Source organism: Sander vitreus, chromosome 5, assembly GCF_031162955.1.
Source record: "Sander vitreus isolate 19-12246 chromosome 5, sanVit1, whole genome shotgun sequence".
In the NCBI taxonomy this organism is placed as follows: domain Eukaryota; kingdom Metazoa; phylum Chordata; class Actinopteri; order Perciformes; family Percidae; genus Sander; species Sander vitreus.
The window spans coordinates 12,835,517-12,855,346 of NC_135859.1; the positions used below are offsets into that span (position 1 = coordinate 12,835,517).

General features: G+C 41.2%; 1 protein-coding gene across 4 annotated transcripts in view; it reads right to left on the reverse strand.

Annotated features, from left to right (window-relative positions):
- ogdha (oxoglutarate dehydrogenase a) overlaps positions 1-18,310 on the reverse strand; it is a 39,730-nt gene extending 21,420 nt beyond the window's left edge. For 2 of the 4 annotated variants that reach the window (XM_078250438.1, XM_078250436.1), the window contains exons 1-4: positions 18,201-18,310; positions 14,309-14,705; positions 7,160-7,336; positions 2,231-2,333 (exon numbers count right to left, since the gene is read on the reverse strand). In XM_078250438.1, coding sequence (XP_078106564.1) covers positions 2,231-2,333; positions 7,160-7,336; positions 14,309-14,548 — 520 coding nt within the window. In that variant the 5' untranslated portion in view covers positions 14,549-14,705; positions 18,201-18,310. Of the gene's footprint in view, positions 1-2,230; positions 2,334-2,761; positions 2,856-7,159; positions 7,337-14,308; positions 14,706-17,227; positions 17,409-18,200 lie in introns of those variants that run through there. The other 2 variants (XM_078250439.1, XM_078250437.1) reach the window with 2 other exon arrangements.
- Between the last annotated feature and the right edge of the window lie 1,520 nt (positions 18,311-19,830).

Below are 19,830 nucleotides of genomic sequence, written 5' to 3' on the forward strand. Positions count from 1 at the left end.
TAACGCCTGTTTCCCCGGTTGGAAAAATAATAAAAGTTTAGCTGGGATTAAGAACAAGGATGTCACCTTGACGGCCACAAAAATGTGTTAAAGTGTTTCTGACACGTTTGAAGCAACACGTTTACAGAAATAACAACACGACAAACGTTAAATTAACTCCTAATGACCTCGACCACAGAGTCTGTTTCAACTGAAACTGCCTCCCAAACAGAAAAGGACTAACCTAAACACCAAGTCAGACTAACCAATGAGGTTAAACACAATCACTACTCAGTCGGATTAGCAGGTTAGCAGTTAACTTCTCTCTTAGTTCCTGACTTAGTCCTAGACAGAAGTTACCAACAAACAACACCACCACCTTTGACCCCTATCACTGGTTCCACATCAGTTCAGCCAAAGACTTTTCTGCAAAGTGGGATTTGTTCCCTCCTTGGTTTGTTAACATATATGTAAAATAGATTTGAACAAAAGTCTGAAAACGACTTGCATCATTGAGTGCAGCAGGAAACATGTTTATCACCTTGTCACATAAGAAGGAAACACTTCTCTGCTCTTAATATTTTCTTAGATAAAAGCACCTCATTCTCTACCGACACCACCACATTCAACATGAATTCACCCTAAATAGCAAATACGCCTCGGTTTCTACCAGAAATTGATGAATTGGAGATAAATTGTGCCTGACATGGGTAGGCAAGACATGATACAAGTTGATATTTAGCAGAATCAATATTAAGATTCCCATTTAAAGACAGTGGTGACCAAGAGCCGAGCTGGTCCAAAACCTTAGTGTCTCTCATAGACTTTACATAAAAAATGGACATGGCGTCGATGATGTCACCCATTGGTTTGTGGACAGACGTTTTGAAGCCAAGAGTTTGCATTTTGGCCGTCGACTTTTTTTTTGGAGCCAGTGGAGTCACCCCCTGCTGGAAATTAGATAGAATGCAGGTTTAAGGCACTTCCGCATTGGCTTCACTTTTCAGGCACGGACGCTTGTTGTCTGTAGGAGCGATGAGCCAACAGAAACAAGCCGCAAGGTACTGATACAACAAGCTAACGAGGCTGCAGCTGAGAGCTAACGAGGCTGCAGCTGAGCGCTAATGAGTCAGAGCAGAAGCCAAACAACGGAAAGCTAACACACATCTAACTGCAGCAGCAGGTTTCCACCATCAGATTAAAGATGCTGCAGATTCCAGAGCAGCTAGCACAGTTAGCACAAAGCTAACAGCTCAACACCAACTGATCCAAATGCTGCTGACAGCAAAGTGCTAATGTGCAAAATCCATTTGCGCAACAAGATCATGTGTTATGAATAAAATCTCCAAAACAGATCTTACTGTGAGGTTGGGTTGTCAAGAAAATAACTTAAATAACATATCTTGCGCTTAAACAATAAATAAATTATATATATATATATATATATATATATATATATATAAAAATCGCTCAAAAGAAAAGCTAATCTTTTTATTCTGTCATTGTTGTTCCTTTACAATCAGGTGGAAAATGATTAAATCCACAACACCTGAGGGCCAAATCTATTTCTGCTAAAGTGAATCGTATTAAGAATAAGATCTCCAATTGATCTAATTAGGATCTTTCTCGACAAACCTACCTAAGGGCGTTTTAGTGAAGCTTAAAGTCCTTCAAGGGGACTATTTCACATAGTCAGTAAAGAGGATGGTTCCAGTTTTGAGGTTTAAAAAAAAGAAAGTTTAAGAAACATTCAATGTATACAAGAAAGTTCATTTCAAAGAACACAAGGTGGTGTTTGGGAAGTTAGTTGTTTTAGAGACATTTGTTGTATACAAGAAGGTTTCAGAAATGGTTCCAGAAGGATTATTTCTATCGTATGAAAAGACTAGAAATGAAATATTCCCGTCAACAAAACATGATTATAAGTTAGATTAGGTTTCAGGAACATTCATCATATACGAGAGCGTTCCAGGAACATTTAATTGATGAAGAAAGTTTTCGGTAAAGGTTTCTGAAAAATTCATCGTACACAAGAACATTCCAAAAGTCTCCAGTTCAGGAAAAAGTTTTTGAAACATGTATTGTACATGAGAAGGTTCAAGAAATTCTCCTGATGTACAACAAGGTTTCAGCTTGAGAGAAGCTTGCAGAAATATGCCCAGTAAAAAACTTCCTCCGACTATCAGTAAAAGTGCAGACCAGGAGACAACAGGGGGAAGACGGGATCTTCTCTAAGGGTTCAGCTCCTCACCCAGCTTGTCGGAGGAGGTGATAATGTCAGTGGGGACACACGAGTCCAGGTCGGCGTCCATGATGCCGAGGGGGTCCAACTGGGCCACATGGTGCCCTCGAATCTACAGGGAGTGACAACAGCCCAGAGCCCACCCAAGACAGGACGAGGGGGTGTAGGTTGAGGAGTGAAGAGGACAGGACGGATAGGAATGGAGGAGAGGATGAAGGAGGGAGGAGGAAAAAAAACGACATGCAACAAAATAACCGGAAGAGAGGCGAGAGGATGAGAAGCAGGACAGCGTGGAAGATTTGGAAAGTAAAAGAAAGAGAAGATATAGAAAAAGAGGAACGCCGAAATAGAAAAAGATCAACATCGAAACAGGATTTGAGACAAAAACAAGGAGAAAAACGAAGTACAAGGTTTGACGACAGCAGGGTGAGAGTATAAAAGAGGAAGGAGAGAGAGAAAGGGGGGGGGGGGAGGGAAGAGCAACATTAACACCAAAAGCTGGAAGCAGTTTGCTTGTTTTCTCAGTTCTGGCGTTCTCACCGACGTCCTGGAAGCCGGTATTCACCGGCGCATCATCAAAATTCACACAGCTGATTCCCAGAGGATCCAACTGGGCATTGTGATGCCCCATCACCTGCACACACACCCAGCACACACATTTGGTTATTACAACACCACTGACAGGCAGGCCTGGTTACTGGAGGTCTTCACAGGTTGACATAGCCTAGAGTTACACTCACCTAAAGGATTATTAGGAACACCATACTAATACCGTGTTTGACCCCCTTTCGCCTTCAGAACTGCCTTAATTCTTTGTGGCATTGATTCAACAAGGTGCTGGGAGCATTCTTTAGAAATGTTGGCTCATATTGATAGGATAGCATCCCCCACACCATTACACCACCAGCAGCCTGCCCAGTGGTCTCAAGGCATGACGGAGCCATGTTCTCATTCCGTTTACGCCAAATTCTGACTCTACCATCTGAATGTCTCAACAGAAATCGAGACTCAGACCAGGCAACATTTTTACAGACTTCAACTGTCCAATTTTGGTGAGCTCGTGCAAATTGTAGCCTCATTTTCTTATTTTTAGTGGAGATGAGGGGTACTCGGTGGGGTCTTCTGCTGGTGTAGCCCATCCGCCTCAAGGTTGTGCGTGTTGTGGCTTCACAAATGCTTTGCTGCATACCTCGGTTGTAACGAGTGGTTATTTGAGACAAAGTTGATCTTCTATCAGCTTGAATCACTCAGCCATTTCTCCTCTGACCTCTAAAATCAACAAGGCATTTTCTCCCACAGGAGAAAACAGGAGTTGGTCTGGCACCAACAACCATGCCACGCTCAAAGTTGCTTAGATCACCTTTCTTTCCCGTTCTGACATTCAGTTTGGAGTTCAGGAGATTGTCTAGACCTGGACGACACCCCTAAATGCATTGAAGCAGAGGCCATGTGATTGGTTGATTAGATAATTGCATTAAGGAGAAATTTAACAGGTGTTCCTAATAATCCTTTAGGTGAGTGTATATCCAGACTAATAAGGTCCAGGAGGGTTCCGGTGTGTTGCATGTTGTGTTTATGAATAGTATAAAGCTTATTAAATAAAGTTTCTTCTTCTAGAGTATGTTATTAGAAATATCTGTTTCCATTGTTTTTTCATTTTACCGACTCAGTTATCGACTAACCTAAGAATATGTCTGATTTGATTCAAAGATTCAGTTTTTTTCTCCTGATTAAAGCTTCACTCGGTGCTCTGAGAGAAGTTAGCGATGTGGAAATGATTAAGTTATCTAAAATATGAATCTAGTGTAGATAAACCAATGCTGAGCTGTTTGTTATGCGGTGTTGTTGATGCCGTGTACACTGCCGTGAGGGTTTTCATTAAATCAGATCTCACATGAGTTTAATCTGACCTAAGGCTGTGCTTTTACCTGCAGGTTAAACTCAGATTTCCTTTAAATAAACCAGACCTGAACCTGAGGAAATCAGACTGACCTGTTTGCAGTCGTGGGGTTTGGGGGAGTCTTCCAGACCAGTCCAACCTTTTTTCCTTGGCGTCCCCCCCTATTCATGTCTAAGAAAAGCTGAGCCCCCCCTGAAACCGAAGTTGAGGTTACTCTCGAGATAGAGCCTTACTTTCTTTTTTGATATAGAGGAGTTATCAGCAACGTTTCTCCACCATGTTTCATTCATAAAATAGTGATGCCGTGGCGGCAGGACAAACGAGGATGATAGCAGCTAGCAGCTGACCTGATGGCAGCAAGGGCCACAGGTTAAGAGGTTTGGCCAACTAAGTAGCCTGCCTCCAATTTTAAGCGAGAACAAAAATATATAGTTTTTATACAGACTTTTGTATTCCTTATATATTCTAGTGTATTATCCTAATTTGTTTAACATGTGCACATTGTTTTTTTTACCTCAACCTCTAACCAGATAAAGACTTGCGCACCCCCTGTGATCTTTGCCGCCCCCCCTAAGGGGTGCCCGGACCCCAGGTTGGGAACCACTATTCCAGACCATAGTTTCAGACCTGTGAAGACCTCCATTACTCAACCTTCTTTAACCAGCAAACGACAACGGAGGTAGGATTTCATGTATATCTGAGCATTTTTGTAATTTCATGTTCAAGGGCACAATGGAAACTTTGCTTTATCACATACAGAAATGTATGCCTTATTTGCAGGCCTTTTAAGTTTGCACGCAAACTAATAACTGAATAATCCTACATTTATTTTAGAAATCTTAGAAAACACATTCTGCTTTCAGGCTGAGAAATTCTAAAACTACTACTTAGAGCTGGGCAATATATCGATATCGTGATATGAGACTAGATGTCATCTTAGATTTTGGATATCATAATATGGTAAGTGTTGCCTTTTCCTGGTTTTAAAGGCTGCGTTAGAGTAAAGTGATGTAATTTTCTGAACATACCAGACTGTTATAGCTGTTCTATTATTTGCTTTTACCCACTCATTGTGTAAATAACATTTTGTTAAAGCACCAATTATCGACCCTACAATAACGTCCCCATTGAGGTATTTGGTCAGAATATCGTGATATTTGAATTTTCTCCATATCGCCCAGCCCTACTACTACTACTATACTATATTAAACAAATCATGAGTTTATAAATAACTTACACATGCTACAACTGTGTTCGAGTATAATTTAAACAGAATGATGAATATATATCAACCTCTAATAATAATAATAATAATAATAATAATAATAATTTAATGATCACCAAACTTATTTGTCCCACATCAACAAATAACGGTAAAATATCAGAAAAAGAACAAAGAACAAACACAGTTTCATTAATCTGTTGGCTTCACTGAGCTTCATGTTACATGAAGTTCTGTGGGGGGGAAAAACACATTAAATATCACATTATACAGTCATGGATCCGGGGTTAATGCTGGTTAAACAATCACCAGAAAATACATTTTGAATACATTTTATTCCATTTAAAACTGTGCAAACTAAAACCTCAATACTGGACATATCAGCAACACAAATTAACTTAATTTAATTGATTTTTAATTCAACTTAAAACTAAACTCAAATGACTTATAGTTAAAGAGCTAAAACATAAAGAGACACCCGTTTGGTCCTTCAATATTTCCCTTTAAAAAGGCCAGTTCACCCAAACTGCAAAGTCTAGACAACATCTCAAAACCTGGACAAATGAAACCAACCATCCAGAAAAAACCTCCATAAATCCACTTGGAATTCATAGGAAAAAAGAGGCTGCAGAACTTGCCTGAGAATCATCATGTTTTATTCAGTATAAAAGTAACTCAGTGATAGCCGTCTGTACGTTCATGGGTACACTGCAAACAGGAGCTGCTGATAGATCGTTCTGCAGACTTTGGGCGTTTTCACACATACCTCATTTGGTCCGGACTTTCAGACTTTTCAGTTTGATCCGAACCAGAATTACAGGTGTGAAACCTCCCCCGGACCACGGTCCGGACCAAAAGACCAAATTTTGGTCCGATAAAAAGACGTGGTCTCGGTCGTTTATAGTGTAAAAGCATTTTTTGGATGGTTCGGTCTTTCGGACTAAAGACAAGAAGCTCTGGCAGGCTGTCCTCGTGTTACAAGACCGGGGAAGCTCCTTTAAGGAATAGCTTGGTGCTTAGTGTGTAGGCTACATGAGAGAGTGACGATGTCAGCGCTCAGAGCAGACAGCTGTCGGCTATCAGAGCTGAGAATACATCAGCAGTTTATTTGTTAAGTGGTATTAAATGTACAGTGTAGGTTTCCGTTTGTCTCTGAATAAATTCTCCAGAAAGAAAAATCCCGTGTCTTGCTTCTCAACAAAACCAAAAGAGCTGCGGCAGTAGGGGAGAGCAGCAGTCAGCTGAAAAACCTCCGACACAGAGAGAGGATACGAGAGGATGGGGAAGCCCGTCTACAAACCAATCAATTATAAGTATCTGGAGACGCAGCTCACGTATGTGATGACAGCAGGACGTAGTTTTGTCACGTATAGATCTTTAGTGCGCTTGCGTAACTGCAGTGTGAAACCAAAAGTTACCGGATCAAACGTATACAACGTAACAAAAACATGAACCTTGGTCCGGACTTTCATGTGTGAAAACGCCCTTTAAATGGAGAAAGTCTGACTGAATGAAAACTAATTCATACATGGGGTTCAAGTTGTAGCCCAAGGCTAACTCACTGAATTCATGGCAACATTATATTTCCTGTTTACATCCCCCAAAGAATTATGGGCACTGTAGTTTCAAACCCTGTGATTTTGGTGAACTGACCCTTTAAGACATATTGGAGTCTGGTACCGTGTCATATCATCCTAGCCTCGCATCCTGCAGTGCGTTATCAGCAGTTACACGAAGGCCATAATCCTGTGAGAATGTGTGTGTGAGTGTGTGCGTCAGTGCGTGTGTGTGTGCGTGTGTGTGCGTTAACGTGTACCTGGTAGGCCCTGATAAGGGACTGGACAGCCAGATGATCCTCCACCAGCTTCTCCACGTTGGGCTGAGCTCCGACCAGAGAGGAGAGCTGAGGAACTGCAGACAGAGCCAGAGGAGACTGGTAGGCTGCACCGGGAGGAGCACCGGCATTGGCGTTCCTGAAAAATACATCCCATGACTGGACAAGAGGAGGAGGAGGAGGAGGATGAGGAGAAGGAGAGAAAAAGGAAGAAGATTTTTAATAAAACGATCAAAGAACCGGTCTATTTGTTATTGTGTGTCTAACTAAGTTTTGCTCAAGAACAAGATTTGTTGCCAGAAGACAACAGTGAGTGAAAGTTGGAGAGAGAGGTGCTGAAAAGAGTTTGTTTTGTTGGAGGACAGAAAGCGTAGCTTAGTGTTATTTAAAATACCTTCAATGTCATGGCTGAATACATGTATTTAGATGATTTCGACAATGTGGACCACCGGCCGCCGCACATTGTGTTCCGTTATTTATTTTTTTTAAATGTTATTTAAAACACGTTCAGCTTCATCTCCTTTCCCTCCTCTCCTCCGTCTCTCTGTCTCACACACACGCACACACACACACACACACACACACACACACACACACTTCCTCCCACCGTGCGGTGTTTGGTGTTTTTAGCCCCCAACGTCGCCTTCCAGGCAGCGCGGCAATGGTTATGTTTAGGGTTAAGGTGAGGGTTAGCTGCCTGGAAGGCGACGCTGGAGGCTTAAAACACCATCGAGCCCACCGTGCACACAGCGTCGGTCTCCATAAAAGGAGAGAAGACAGCTGGCGAAATTCACAAGTTCACGAAAGGTTTTATTTCTATGTCGAGTCCTTTCCATAATCTAGTCAGAAACTTGTAATAACAATCTGAGCATGTCAGTGGCAAAAACAGCACTTTTAGTGGCCGTGCATTAACGTGTTGTAATTCTCCCGAAGAGCCCATTTCGCGGCAGTCGGCTGCAGCACTCTCGCTCAACACTGGACCAAATTCAAACATTGTCACTTAGACACTAAAACATGGGAAAATAGGGTCCAGGCGATATAGTATGCAGACATTTCCCTTTTGAAACCGGTATGCAGGGTCAGTGATTAATACCATGCAGTACCAAAAAAAGGGTGCGGCCATGTGCTGGTACTACCAAATGAGAAAGTTGGTCGTACTAGCGCTACCAGTGAAAAAAGTTATCTGGAGCACTTTGAACCTTTCTCTCTTTTTTTCTAACAACTCACGTAACTTTTTCAATGTAAACTGAGTACAACACCATAACGGACTTCCAGGAGAGACTTCTGAATCATTCATGGTGTCTCAGGCTTTTTAGTGTGGCTTTTCTGAACAGCTGTAGACACTTTTGCCTTCAGATGTGATTGAACATGTATGAACTACTTTTTCTACTATACCCCCGCCCTGAGTGCCCTCTGAAAGTCTGAAACCAGAGGAGGGTTGCCTGAGAGCTGATATACCCCCCGGCTGACCTCCTTCTAAAGAAGAAACAACACAGAAACAAACAGTATTTATGTTCTAGTTAGAAGGCAGTGGTTCTCCCTGCACATACAGCCTGTTTTCTCTGTTACAGCTTCAGCTTTCCACTCTGTGGTTCATTAATCATTCTTGACTCATGAGTCACAGACTCTCTCCGCCCTGCTCGCAAACATTTCATTCCCAGTATCAACTCACTACAACAACAGCAAAACACACTTTACATTTTACTCTCTTGCTGTAGTTCCCAAATGTTCTTTCAACTAGTATCACTTTAGGACATACATGCATTTTTCCCACTTCACATAAAGGAATATTTCACTGGGAGATCATGACAGTATTCAGTACACATCGCAGGTCAATACTGCAAGTGGCACCAAGCAGAAGTCCCGGAGAGTAATCACCCTGCAACTTTCTTGACTTGCAAAATTATCTTTCAAATAGATGAACATCACATGTGTAGTAATTCCATGGCTCAATTCAAAAAGGATCAAAAAAGTATTTCTCTCTCCCCGTTCCCTACAGTACAAATCTTTTCCGAAATAAGGTCCTATGCTGGTCCACCGGAAGGGGAAGGGGAAGGGCTTTGTCTCTCTATTTAAGGGACTTGTTCATGCACCACTCTGCTCGGTTTGACCTTCTCTACACAACTCATGTCTCTACATACAGCCTGTACATGAATCCCTTCAATCTGCAAAAAGACTCCCGTTTAAAGCCGTAAAGTGTCTCTGAAAAACCCTGCACTTAGGAGAATATAAAGAATCACGAGATGGGACATGAACTTTCCTACTGATTCTGATCTGTAATAACTGGACGTACTGTATCTACATGCATGTGTCCAAACAGAGAATGAATACATATATATCTAATACAATATATATCTAAATACAGACGGTCAGTGAACAGGTTCAGACAGACCAGGGAGTTTCTGACGTACGATTGCAGTTAATGCAGACTCATCACTTCCTGCAGCTGCTCGTGTGTCACACTGTCAAAGAACAGTTGAGGGCTACATTGTTTTCATGTTATAGATTTGATGCATATTTATGCAAGTGATACATTTTGTAGTTTTTTGACTCCATCCCTCAGCCCTATAACATTTTAAGATAGTTTTAGGGCTTTTTCCTTTATTAGAGCAGCTAAAGAGAGACAGGAGGCCTCGGGTTGGATTCAAACCTAGGTCACTGTCAAGGACTGAGCTGACATGGGGCGCACGCTCTACCGTGTGAGCTGGAGGTTGTCTCAGCCATACAATTTTAAAACACAGGAAATATGTTTACAATTTAGCCTAACTTGCACTTCTACATTAAAAAGAAAAGAAGCCTGTGATGCTTATTTGTGGAATGAGAAGAAATGTAAGGTCCCAGCCAGGGTCAATTCTGACAAGTGCTTTTATGCAATAATGTCATTTATCTGTTAACTGATATTCATTAACTGAATCATCAAGAATCAAATAGAAACAGGACTTTCGGAATCAAAATCAGAGATCAGAGCCAACATCAGCGGTCAGCAGCACTAATAATAACTTTAACAGCTACAGACTGCTGCTGTCCACCTACTGTCATCTCATCGTGTAACTAAATAGAGCTTACAGGCAACGGTCAGCAATATGACATTATGGTGTATTAGCTCCTGCAGCGTTTTCCCCTGTGTGGTTTCTGCTGTTGCTATGGTAACGCAATTAACATTGTGGGCAAGTTGAAAAAGTATGGCAAGCACTTTACATGGAAACAATAGCAGCGGCGGCGGTGATACATGCTCGCGTTTTGAATGAAAGGATGTGTTTTTGTTGCTCCTAAAGTGTCTTAACACAGTGATGTTTACGGACAATACCTGATATTACCTATATATTTTATTACATTACAATTTCAGCCAAGTTGATCATACTCTGACATTTTCATATAATTATATTCCTGTTGCTATAAAACGACATTATTACTGTGATGTACAGTAAGGGTCGGTGTCAGGTTCAGTCCTGCTGTGGAGGTTCCAGATAGTTTGCTAAGCTGATAACAGCAGGGCACAGTGTCTGATCTTTACATAACAACTGCGACATATAATATGATGCACGTGCGAGCACACACACACACACACGTCAGCCATAGGTTTTACTATGACCTCCACGTTCACCTCCGCAATTAGAAACCACATATTATCAGAAATATTGAACAATTTCACTCACATCTGTGGCAGAAAAATATGCAAACATAACATGGATTCTTCAGTCATTATTCAACAGTCCAGTTGAATAATGGCAATAATTTAATCTCTAATTGCTTTTTAATCTCAGGATGAAGAGGGTTCACCAAACTGCAGCTGCCAGATTACCTTTTATATCAAAATGTTACTGTTTGTTTGGAAGGCTAAGTCCAAACATTTTGATTGAACAACATTAAAAAAAAAGGGGATTATGCTGATCTTTGGTTTTGTTAAATTCAATTAAGATACTTTAAAATCTTTAAAATTTAAAAGAAAATATTTGTTTTTATATATTATCATTAGTTAAACATCATTCAAAGTGACCTTTAATATAAATAAAGGATCTACAAAAGGATCTACAAATGATTAGATGATCAATCATCAACACCACTGATAAAGTCTAATGTGTTTTAGATGAAGTCTGTGATGGAAGGACAATAGACCTATAAAGTCCTTGACACCTGTTCCTATAATGGCAGACTGGTCACAGACCAATCCATCTTATTAATTTATTTTTGTATTCTTTAATAGTAAAGCATCATGTATATTACTCTTCCATGTGCATTTTATTTCTCAGTACACAATTTGTATTTCGTCCAGTAAACTGGGACTATAATTTGGGAGGATTGTACAACTATAAAAACCTATCCTAATTGGACAATCCTACCAAATTATAGTCTTAGTTCACTGGACCAGTAACTATATAGTGTAGACTACTGTACATTAATGAAACAACAGGGAGAGGACACCTCAATGGTTTTTGACCTTATATTTAGCTGGTGGGAAATAACTGATGAATACAGTCATGTTTACAGTGTGCATTGAGTTTATTACTTAATTATAGTCATAGATTCTAGATTTTAGAGTCCTATTTCTTCAGTGTCTTACTTTTCTATGTCCATATATACGAGGAAGCAAAGCATATATGTGAAGAAGCGGACTCGGCCGCTATAATAACAGCGAGAAATTGCGTGGCTGACAATAGCGAACGGACTGACTGAAAATATATACATTTATGAACCACTGCTCTTAACTGAAACCATCCTGCTCACTTTTAAGGCAACATATACAACTGTTAGTGTGCAAATGATTAGTAGCAAGAAGGTAAAGTCTGCGGGGGGAGACATCCATAACCTCCTACTCCAAAAGGGAGACATATTGGATCGACACTCTACGTATGCTACAACCAGGAGGACTAAATGAGGCCTTTGAGATTGTACTTTTCCTTTAAGTACTAACACGCCTTTGATCCTGGCATGGTATTTATATTGATATTAATGATATTTGTATTGAACAATGTCTTTCGATTTTGAGTTATAAGAGGTACAAACACTCATAATCGGCCAATAGAGACATAAGAAATGAGTATAATGCCAATACAGTGAGGCGCTGGCTGGCTGAGCATTAGGGCTTTGGCTTTTGCCCCAAAATCATATTCGAAGTTTGTTAATATATTTGAATATTTATTAATATTATTATTTTGACCATTAAATGCCTTCAGTAAGACCTATATTGGTATAAGTTGTATATGTTCTGTCCACCAGAGGGCAGTGTATCAGTCAATGTCAATAGGCAGACAATTATGTTTTCAGAAGAAAAACACATTGCTGCAACTGTTTTTTTTTTTTTTTTATGAAAAGTCAGACCCTGGATTAAACACAAACAGTAGCCTATGCTTTTGACAGGAATTTCGGAGCTTTCACCGTAGCCTACGTAAGTGGTCTGATGTTCATACTTGTGCGCTGGTGTGTGCATCGAGCCGGCGTGTGTGTGCGTGTGTGTCTGTGTGTGTGTGTGGGGAGTGTGTGTTGTGAGACAGTGATTACCGGTAGCTTCAGAGCGAGTAGCGACTCTAGAGTTATAGTGACAGAAACAAATCGTCTCCCCTGTGTTTTCTGGAGCGGGAAAAGTTAACCCTCTCCTTGATTTTACGTTGTTTATGGAGAAAGAGAACCAGGAAATGAGTCGGGGGGGAAATGCACTACCAAGCCGCGGCCAAGTGACGTGCGTCGCCGCGACGTGTAGTTACATTTTGAAATGTGTGAAAAAGCCTCGGAATCTGAATTGAAAACAAGGTTTACAAGCAAACACATTTACAAAAAATAATGCCCATAACGGGTTCGAAATTCGAATATTAAGGGCTGCCTAATATTCGTTCGAATATCTTTTTTTTTATATTCGAATAAGGAAGTTCGGAGTCAAAGCCCTACTGAGCGTTCATTCACACACACACACTGTGTTGGTCGTCAATCGTCAGACAGTCCGGGGAAAACGCAGGTCTTTCCGTTTGTTTTGAATGCCTGCGGCAAAATGTTAAGTCCAAATCAACTTTGGGAGAAAGGCAACCCGACATCAACTCCATGTTGAGGACCTGCCGTGGACAATCAAACGTTGGCTTTCCCCGCCGCTGCCACCACTGCCGAAGCTTTGAACATTCGCTGTTAAAAAGCACCACAAAAATGGTTTTCGGTACAGCTATTATTCACCTAGTTTGAGGTGAGGGTTGTTGAGAACAGTCATGTCCTCTAGTGTGTTTTAAGACTGGCCTCCCCTGCCTTTACTTTGGAAAGCTCTGTTATGTGACTGAGCTTCAAGCGGCTATTATTAGTCTGGCTGTCCTTTAAGACTCAGTTAAAATGTGTATGTGCCTGAAGACACCATCAGCTTCATTCATTCCCACAGGGGGCGCTACCTCTCACCAACCGTACTGGTAGGCAGTTTAAAATATACCTTGGGAAAACAATAATTGGATTTTGCCTTTTAAATACCTGATACTGATAAGAAAATAGTTTCTACACGAAACTGCTCACAACCAGGTCTGTGAATTGAGCTGAACTTGAGTAACCGGGTCATGGTTTCTGGAAAGAGACATTGCTGTTAAGTTTTCTAAATGTATTTTTGGCGCTTTGAGCACCACAAGCCGAGAGCCATCTAGTTCCGTTATACTGCGGAGATGGCAGACATCTATACGGCCGATATCTCTGACAGTGAGCAACTCACACCAAAACAATATAGATTGATAAATAGCACTATAAGTAAGCGAAAAATTATGTATTTTGGGGTCCCTTTGAGATTTCTGGTAATGTGTCTCTTGTTAACAGGTACTTGTCTCTTGTACATGATTGTACTGCCTGACTTAATTTTTGAGTTAAATACAATGTAACATATTTTAATAATTAGAAGAAAGAAAGAAAAACCTATTGAAAAAATATAATTTAATACAAAGTTGTTGGTAATCCTGAGTTCTAGGATTTAATCTAATGTGAATCATTAAAACCTTTGTATATATTCCTCAAATAATTACTGAAAGGTTTAATCAGTTAACTTGTGATCATCATAGTTATGTTTTATATTTATTTTAGAGGTGCCTTTGTAACCTGTAAACCCTAATGACAGATCTTGGTATGTAGTCGTCCCCCCCCCCCTCCAGACCAGCAGCGGGCTCTACTGCTCCTTACCTTGTGAACACTCTTGGGGTTCTCTAGCCAGGCAAAGTACATCTCCTCCACGTAGTTGGAGCTCGTCCCGTTCAGGAACGGCTCCGAGGCCACAGGTGCCGTGTAGCACCTGATTGGCTGAAACGTCCTTGTGCTACCCGTGGAGGCAACTGTTAGTGGCCGCTGCGGGCCGACAGTCTGAGCTGCCTGTGAGGCAGTGAGCGGGCGCAATCGCGCCGCACAAGTCCTTAAACGATGCATCAGCAGTCCTTAATATGTGGTGGTCAGGCCGACGGGCCAGACGTCCTCAACCTCAAAACGACAACGGGATTAAAAAAAAACTCACTCCACCGAGGTTAGTCCCAGGACAGAGAGGGATAAATGACTTGCTTCCACTGCCCACTGTTCTGTTTGTCCACTGAGAGAGAGAGAGAGAGACACACATTGTTTTCAAACACCACTAACAGGAACAGGAAACTAAACAAGCTCATCACCAACATGAATTTTTCACTGTTCTTGTTTTATATTTTAACTTGAGAGAAACATTTGCAGTTATCTCAAACTGTAGGACTTCACTATCATTACTGTTCTACTATCATAGAAAAGTGTTAAGAACAGACTGGTGTAACAGCAGAGGGGTTTACAGTGTGAACGCAACACAACAAGAGGCAAAAAAAAAAAAAAAAGTGTTCGAGAAATAAAAAAGAAGGGCAGAGGGGTGTTATCAACAGAAGGAAATAAATGCACGGTGCATAGAGTGAAGTGACACTTATACCTTAAAGGGTAACTTGGTTTTTTTCAACCTGGACCCTATTTTCCTACGTTTTTGTGTGTAAGTGACTGATGGGAACAACAATCTTTGATATTAGTCCACTATTTAGTGAGAACGCTGTGACCAGGTTAGCAATGTAATCCTATAGGGCAAATGTGCATCGTCAATTTTTGTCTACTAAAAGAGCTGTTTTTTCAGTAATATGTTTTTATTTCAACCACACCAGAGTAGTGATTGTTGGAAAGACGAACCAAAATGGCTTTTCAATCCGTTGACTTTGGATAAATTGTATTTTACAATGATACAATTACTGTTTATTTACATGGAGTCTGGTGGGTTTAGGGATAGCAATTTTGCGGACGTTTTTATGTTTAAAAAAGGGATCTTACTCTTTAACAGAAAGGTCGACCTCTGTACGAATCCTTTCCATAATGTTGTCAGACAGACAATAATAATCTGGCAAAACAAGCACTTTTGTGGACATAAATTGAAGGTGCGCAATTGCCCAATAACTTAAATTGTAGCTTGTTTCGCCGAATGCAGCGATCTTGCTTAATACTGGACCAATGTCAAAGATTGTTGTTCCCATCAGACACAAAAACAAAGAAAACAAAAACATGGGATCCTGACACTAAGCTGACGTTATGTCTGACGTTAGGTTTGCAGCAAACATTTTGTTGCCAAGTCAAATATCCAAATGTCATTTTTAGGCTAACCATGTGTCTGTAAGTTAAGCTAAAGGCAGCTACATACAGAGCCGACGGCCGACCGTTGGCAGAAAAGGCAGTTGGACTGATCAGTCTCCCCGAGTTGGTCAAAAAAATGCCTCGGAACACACCAAAGCGATGAGATGCAATACGTCTCCATAACAGCAGGCGGCGCTAATCTGTATTGTCGCCCAAAAAAATTAGAACTGGCAGCTGATTGGACGAACACGTCACCTGGGTCTGGCTGCTGCTTCTGGATTTTTCAACCGGCCATTAATGGCGATTCATTCAGAACACAATCTCATATTGTACTAAAATATTTCACCGAAACATGTTTCTGAAAACATTTTAAGCGAGAAATAGGCCATGCAGTTGCTGAATCTGTCTTCATTTCAGATCAACAAAGGTCCGTTTAAAATATTTTCGTCAGATTTTGAGAGGCTTAGTCACAGTCATCCCGCTCGCCATTTCCGGGTGAGTCCAAACTGCCCTGTCTCCGACTGAGCATGTCAGGTCGGCCAAAACGAAGGTCGACAGCTCCTCCAACAGACGACGGCACGGAACACACCGAACAGACTTGAGTCACTGACCTCGCCAGACTGTCCCAACGGCCGATTATCGGCCCGGTGCGTAACTGCCTTAACACACGTAACATCGGACATATCGTTAGCTTAGTATCAGGATCCCCACAGTCTTTCCACTCTTCCTGCTGATTCCTCACGTCTGTGTCCACTTTTGTCTTCATAAATGCTCAGTTTTTCGGTTCGGCAGCTTAAACAAAACTTAAGTTATGGGTTCTTCACATTGTTTGTAGTGAATATCACCACACAGAGCAGCTTTTAGGCATTTTTCTGTTTTTGCTAGCTGACAGAATTGACGAGGAGGAAACCTTGTTCTTGCTTTTACATGTCTGCATGCCCATGATAGCTACCCCGCAAAGCCTGCTTTCCTTCAGCGTTCAGGGGGGTGACTTCTGTATTTTAATTTGTCAGGGTTTTTTTTCAATACAGCTTGCCTTCAATATCAAGTATTGTGTTTGTATATATATATATATATATATATATATATATATATACACACACATACATATATACACACACACACACACACACACACACACACACACACATATATATATAAAAAATATCAAGTTTTGGCATTGGTACCATAACTCACACTAGCACCAAGATCGAAAATGTTCAAACAATACGCATTCCTACTGGAATTAAGAGTTTGCCAATCATAACTCATAACCCAGTAATGGATTTGGCGTGGATACCATCACATAGTAATGCTTGTGACCTGAGTGTGATATACTTTTTATATACACATTTATGGGCGTCACGGGGGCTCAGTGGTTAGCGCTGTTGTCAGCAAGAAGTCGTACCGGATTGTGCATACATGTATGGCATAATAAAAATATTTATTTATAGAATATATATAGAATATTTAAACACACACCTGAGGTCATATTAAGAATACCAGTGTTTCCCTGCGGCCTGAGAACCTGTACTGCCAACTTCCTGATCTACATTCCACACACAGCCAGAAGCAATAAAAACCTTCAGATTACTTCATTCCCAAAAACAGAAATGTAACTTTAGTTATTTCCAGTCTGTCAGAGCTGAGCAACCTCCGCTCCGTGTTCATGTGTTCCCCCAGTTGGAGTTTCCCCGTCTGTGTTTTGACCTTGTTGGGTCTCCACTCCCTGCCTTCATTCTCCTTCCCTCACCCAGGCCTGGACGCGCCCACCACCTGCCTACCCGGCCTCTTCATTGGCTGTCTGCGATAACACCCGCCCAAAATAGGACTCCAAAGGTTTAACTATTTGCTACACCAGCTGTCGGTCACTTTGTCCTTCCACGAGTCATGAGTTCCCGAAAATTACAGCTTTATCAAAACATTGTAAAATGATCTACTCTGAATGCAGCTAAACCATACAGACTGGAAGCTAAATAGAGCTGATTAACAACGTTAATCTGCACAAATTGGCTACATGATTAGCTTGAGAGCTAACGTGTTAGGTTATGTAATTAGCTGGTTAGCTTCTACTTTCTCTATTAATTGCCAATAGCACGTTTGGCTAGCGGCTAGAGTAGTGATAATGGATTAAGCGGTTAGGAAGCGAACTTCAAGGTTAATATCCTTTTTTCTTCTATTGAGTGAACCATAACGTTCACCAGCACCGACAGTTTCAGCGAGTATTTTGACAGATGATCTAACGTCCACGGTAACATTAGTATCCCTAGTGTGTGTGTGTGTTAGCTAGCACGCAGCTAACATGCTAACAGGTTTTGTCTTTCTCAGAATCCTCAGGACGGATTTTAGTTTTCTGTAAACTGAACCCGGGTCCCGTGTGTGTTTAAAGACCAGATCAGATAATCGTCCTGGCAAGTCCCACACCTCCTTAAAGTCTTAAATCTCGGTTACTGACCTCGAGAAACGAGTTTCAGTGGCTACCCTCTCGTTCGGTATCCCGGATGCCCTTCGCCTCAGTCTCGGCCTCTCCCGGTGAAATGATGACAGCTCGATGCGCGGACCATGGAAGCGACGCCCGTGTGGAGGTGACGTAACGTGACGCAGGGGGCGGGGCGGGGCGGGGCGGGGCGTGTCTCTTTCTTTCTTTTCTACGTTTAATAGCGGATCGCAACCAACTTGTTTAGGTGCATACCGCCACCTACTGTACCGGAGTGTGTAATATCAAGGTTTTAGTACTTCAGGTTACATTTTAATAATAATAAAAAAAATAAAACTAGACTTTACGATCTAATCCTGTAGACTTAAGAAAACTAAATAGCGCTTTGCAGCACTCCCTTGAGTCCTTACCCATCCCTAAAATCCCTGCTAAATTCCATCCCCGTTCTAATTCATATATCTTGTCACGCAAGATGTCCCTCTCTAAATCATATTTACTACACTTCAGGATGACATGCTCAACATTTTCAGGAACATTACAGACCTCACACTTATCAGACATACATTTTGCCATTAAAAAGAGCGTAGCTTTTAAGCCAGTATGTCCAAACCTTAATCTTGAAAAGACCACTTCATCTCTTCTACATTTCCATTTGAAACCCTTCGCCTTAATTAATTTCTGTTTGCTGTAATAGTGTCTCCCTTTAGTGTCTGTGTCCCACTTATTCTGCCATACATCACTCACTGCTTTTCTAATCAATGACTTGGCCTCTCCTTTACCAAAGGGAACATTCAGTATTTCACCATCCTTTAATGTCAACGCTGTCTTTGCAATCCCATCTGCTGTTTCATTCCCCTCAACACCAACATGAGCAGGGACCCAAACAAATCTCACATCAACTCCAACTCTTTGTATTCTCAACATTATTGTACACATTTCAGTCAATAGATCATCTCTCACCGTTTGTTTGGAATTCAAACTATGCAGGGCTGCAGTAGAATCCGAACGAATGACAACTCTGTCTGACCTCACCTCCTCTCTCCACTGTAGCCCTAAAATAATAGCAACCATTTCTGCTGTATATAACTACATATAACTACATTAAACTCAGGTATATACACCCCCGAACCTACATGTTCACTCCCTGGATCTTTAGATCCATCTGTAAAAATTAGCATATAGTTGTAATAGTAACTCCTCACATAATCTTGAACCAAATATCCAATATTAGCCACATTACTTTCACTCCATTCTTTCTTCTTCTCTAGTAGCTTCAAGTCCACAATGGGCACAGGAAATATCCACGGAGGAACATTATCCCATACAATAGCTGGTCCATATTCTACGCTATTTAATCCGTACTCTTCTGCAACTGCATTAATAGTCCAACCAAATCCTTTACCTTTCCGTTGTTGTTCATATTCCCAACAATCACACACAACCTTTGTTGTAGGTTGTTCCTCTCCAGATCCTTTTAACTTGACCAAATATGCCAGTGACAACGTAGACCGTCTTAAATATAGTGGCAATTCATCAGCTTCCACCAGTAGCGCATTAGTAGGGGTCGTTTTCACTGCACCTATACTGAGTTGCAAAGCTCTGAACTGTATTCTGTCCAGTTTTTCTAAAATAGTCTTGGCTGCTGCTC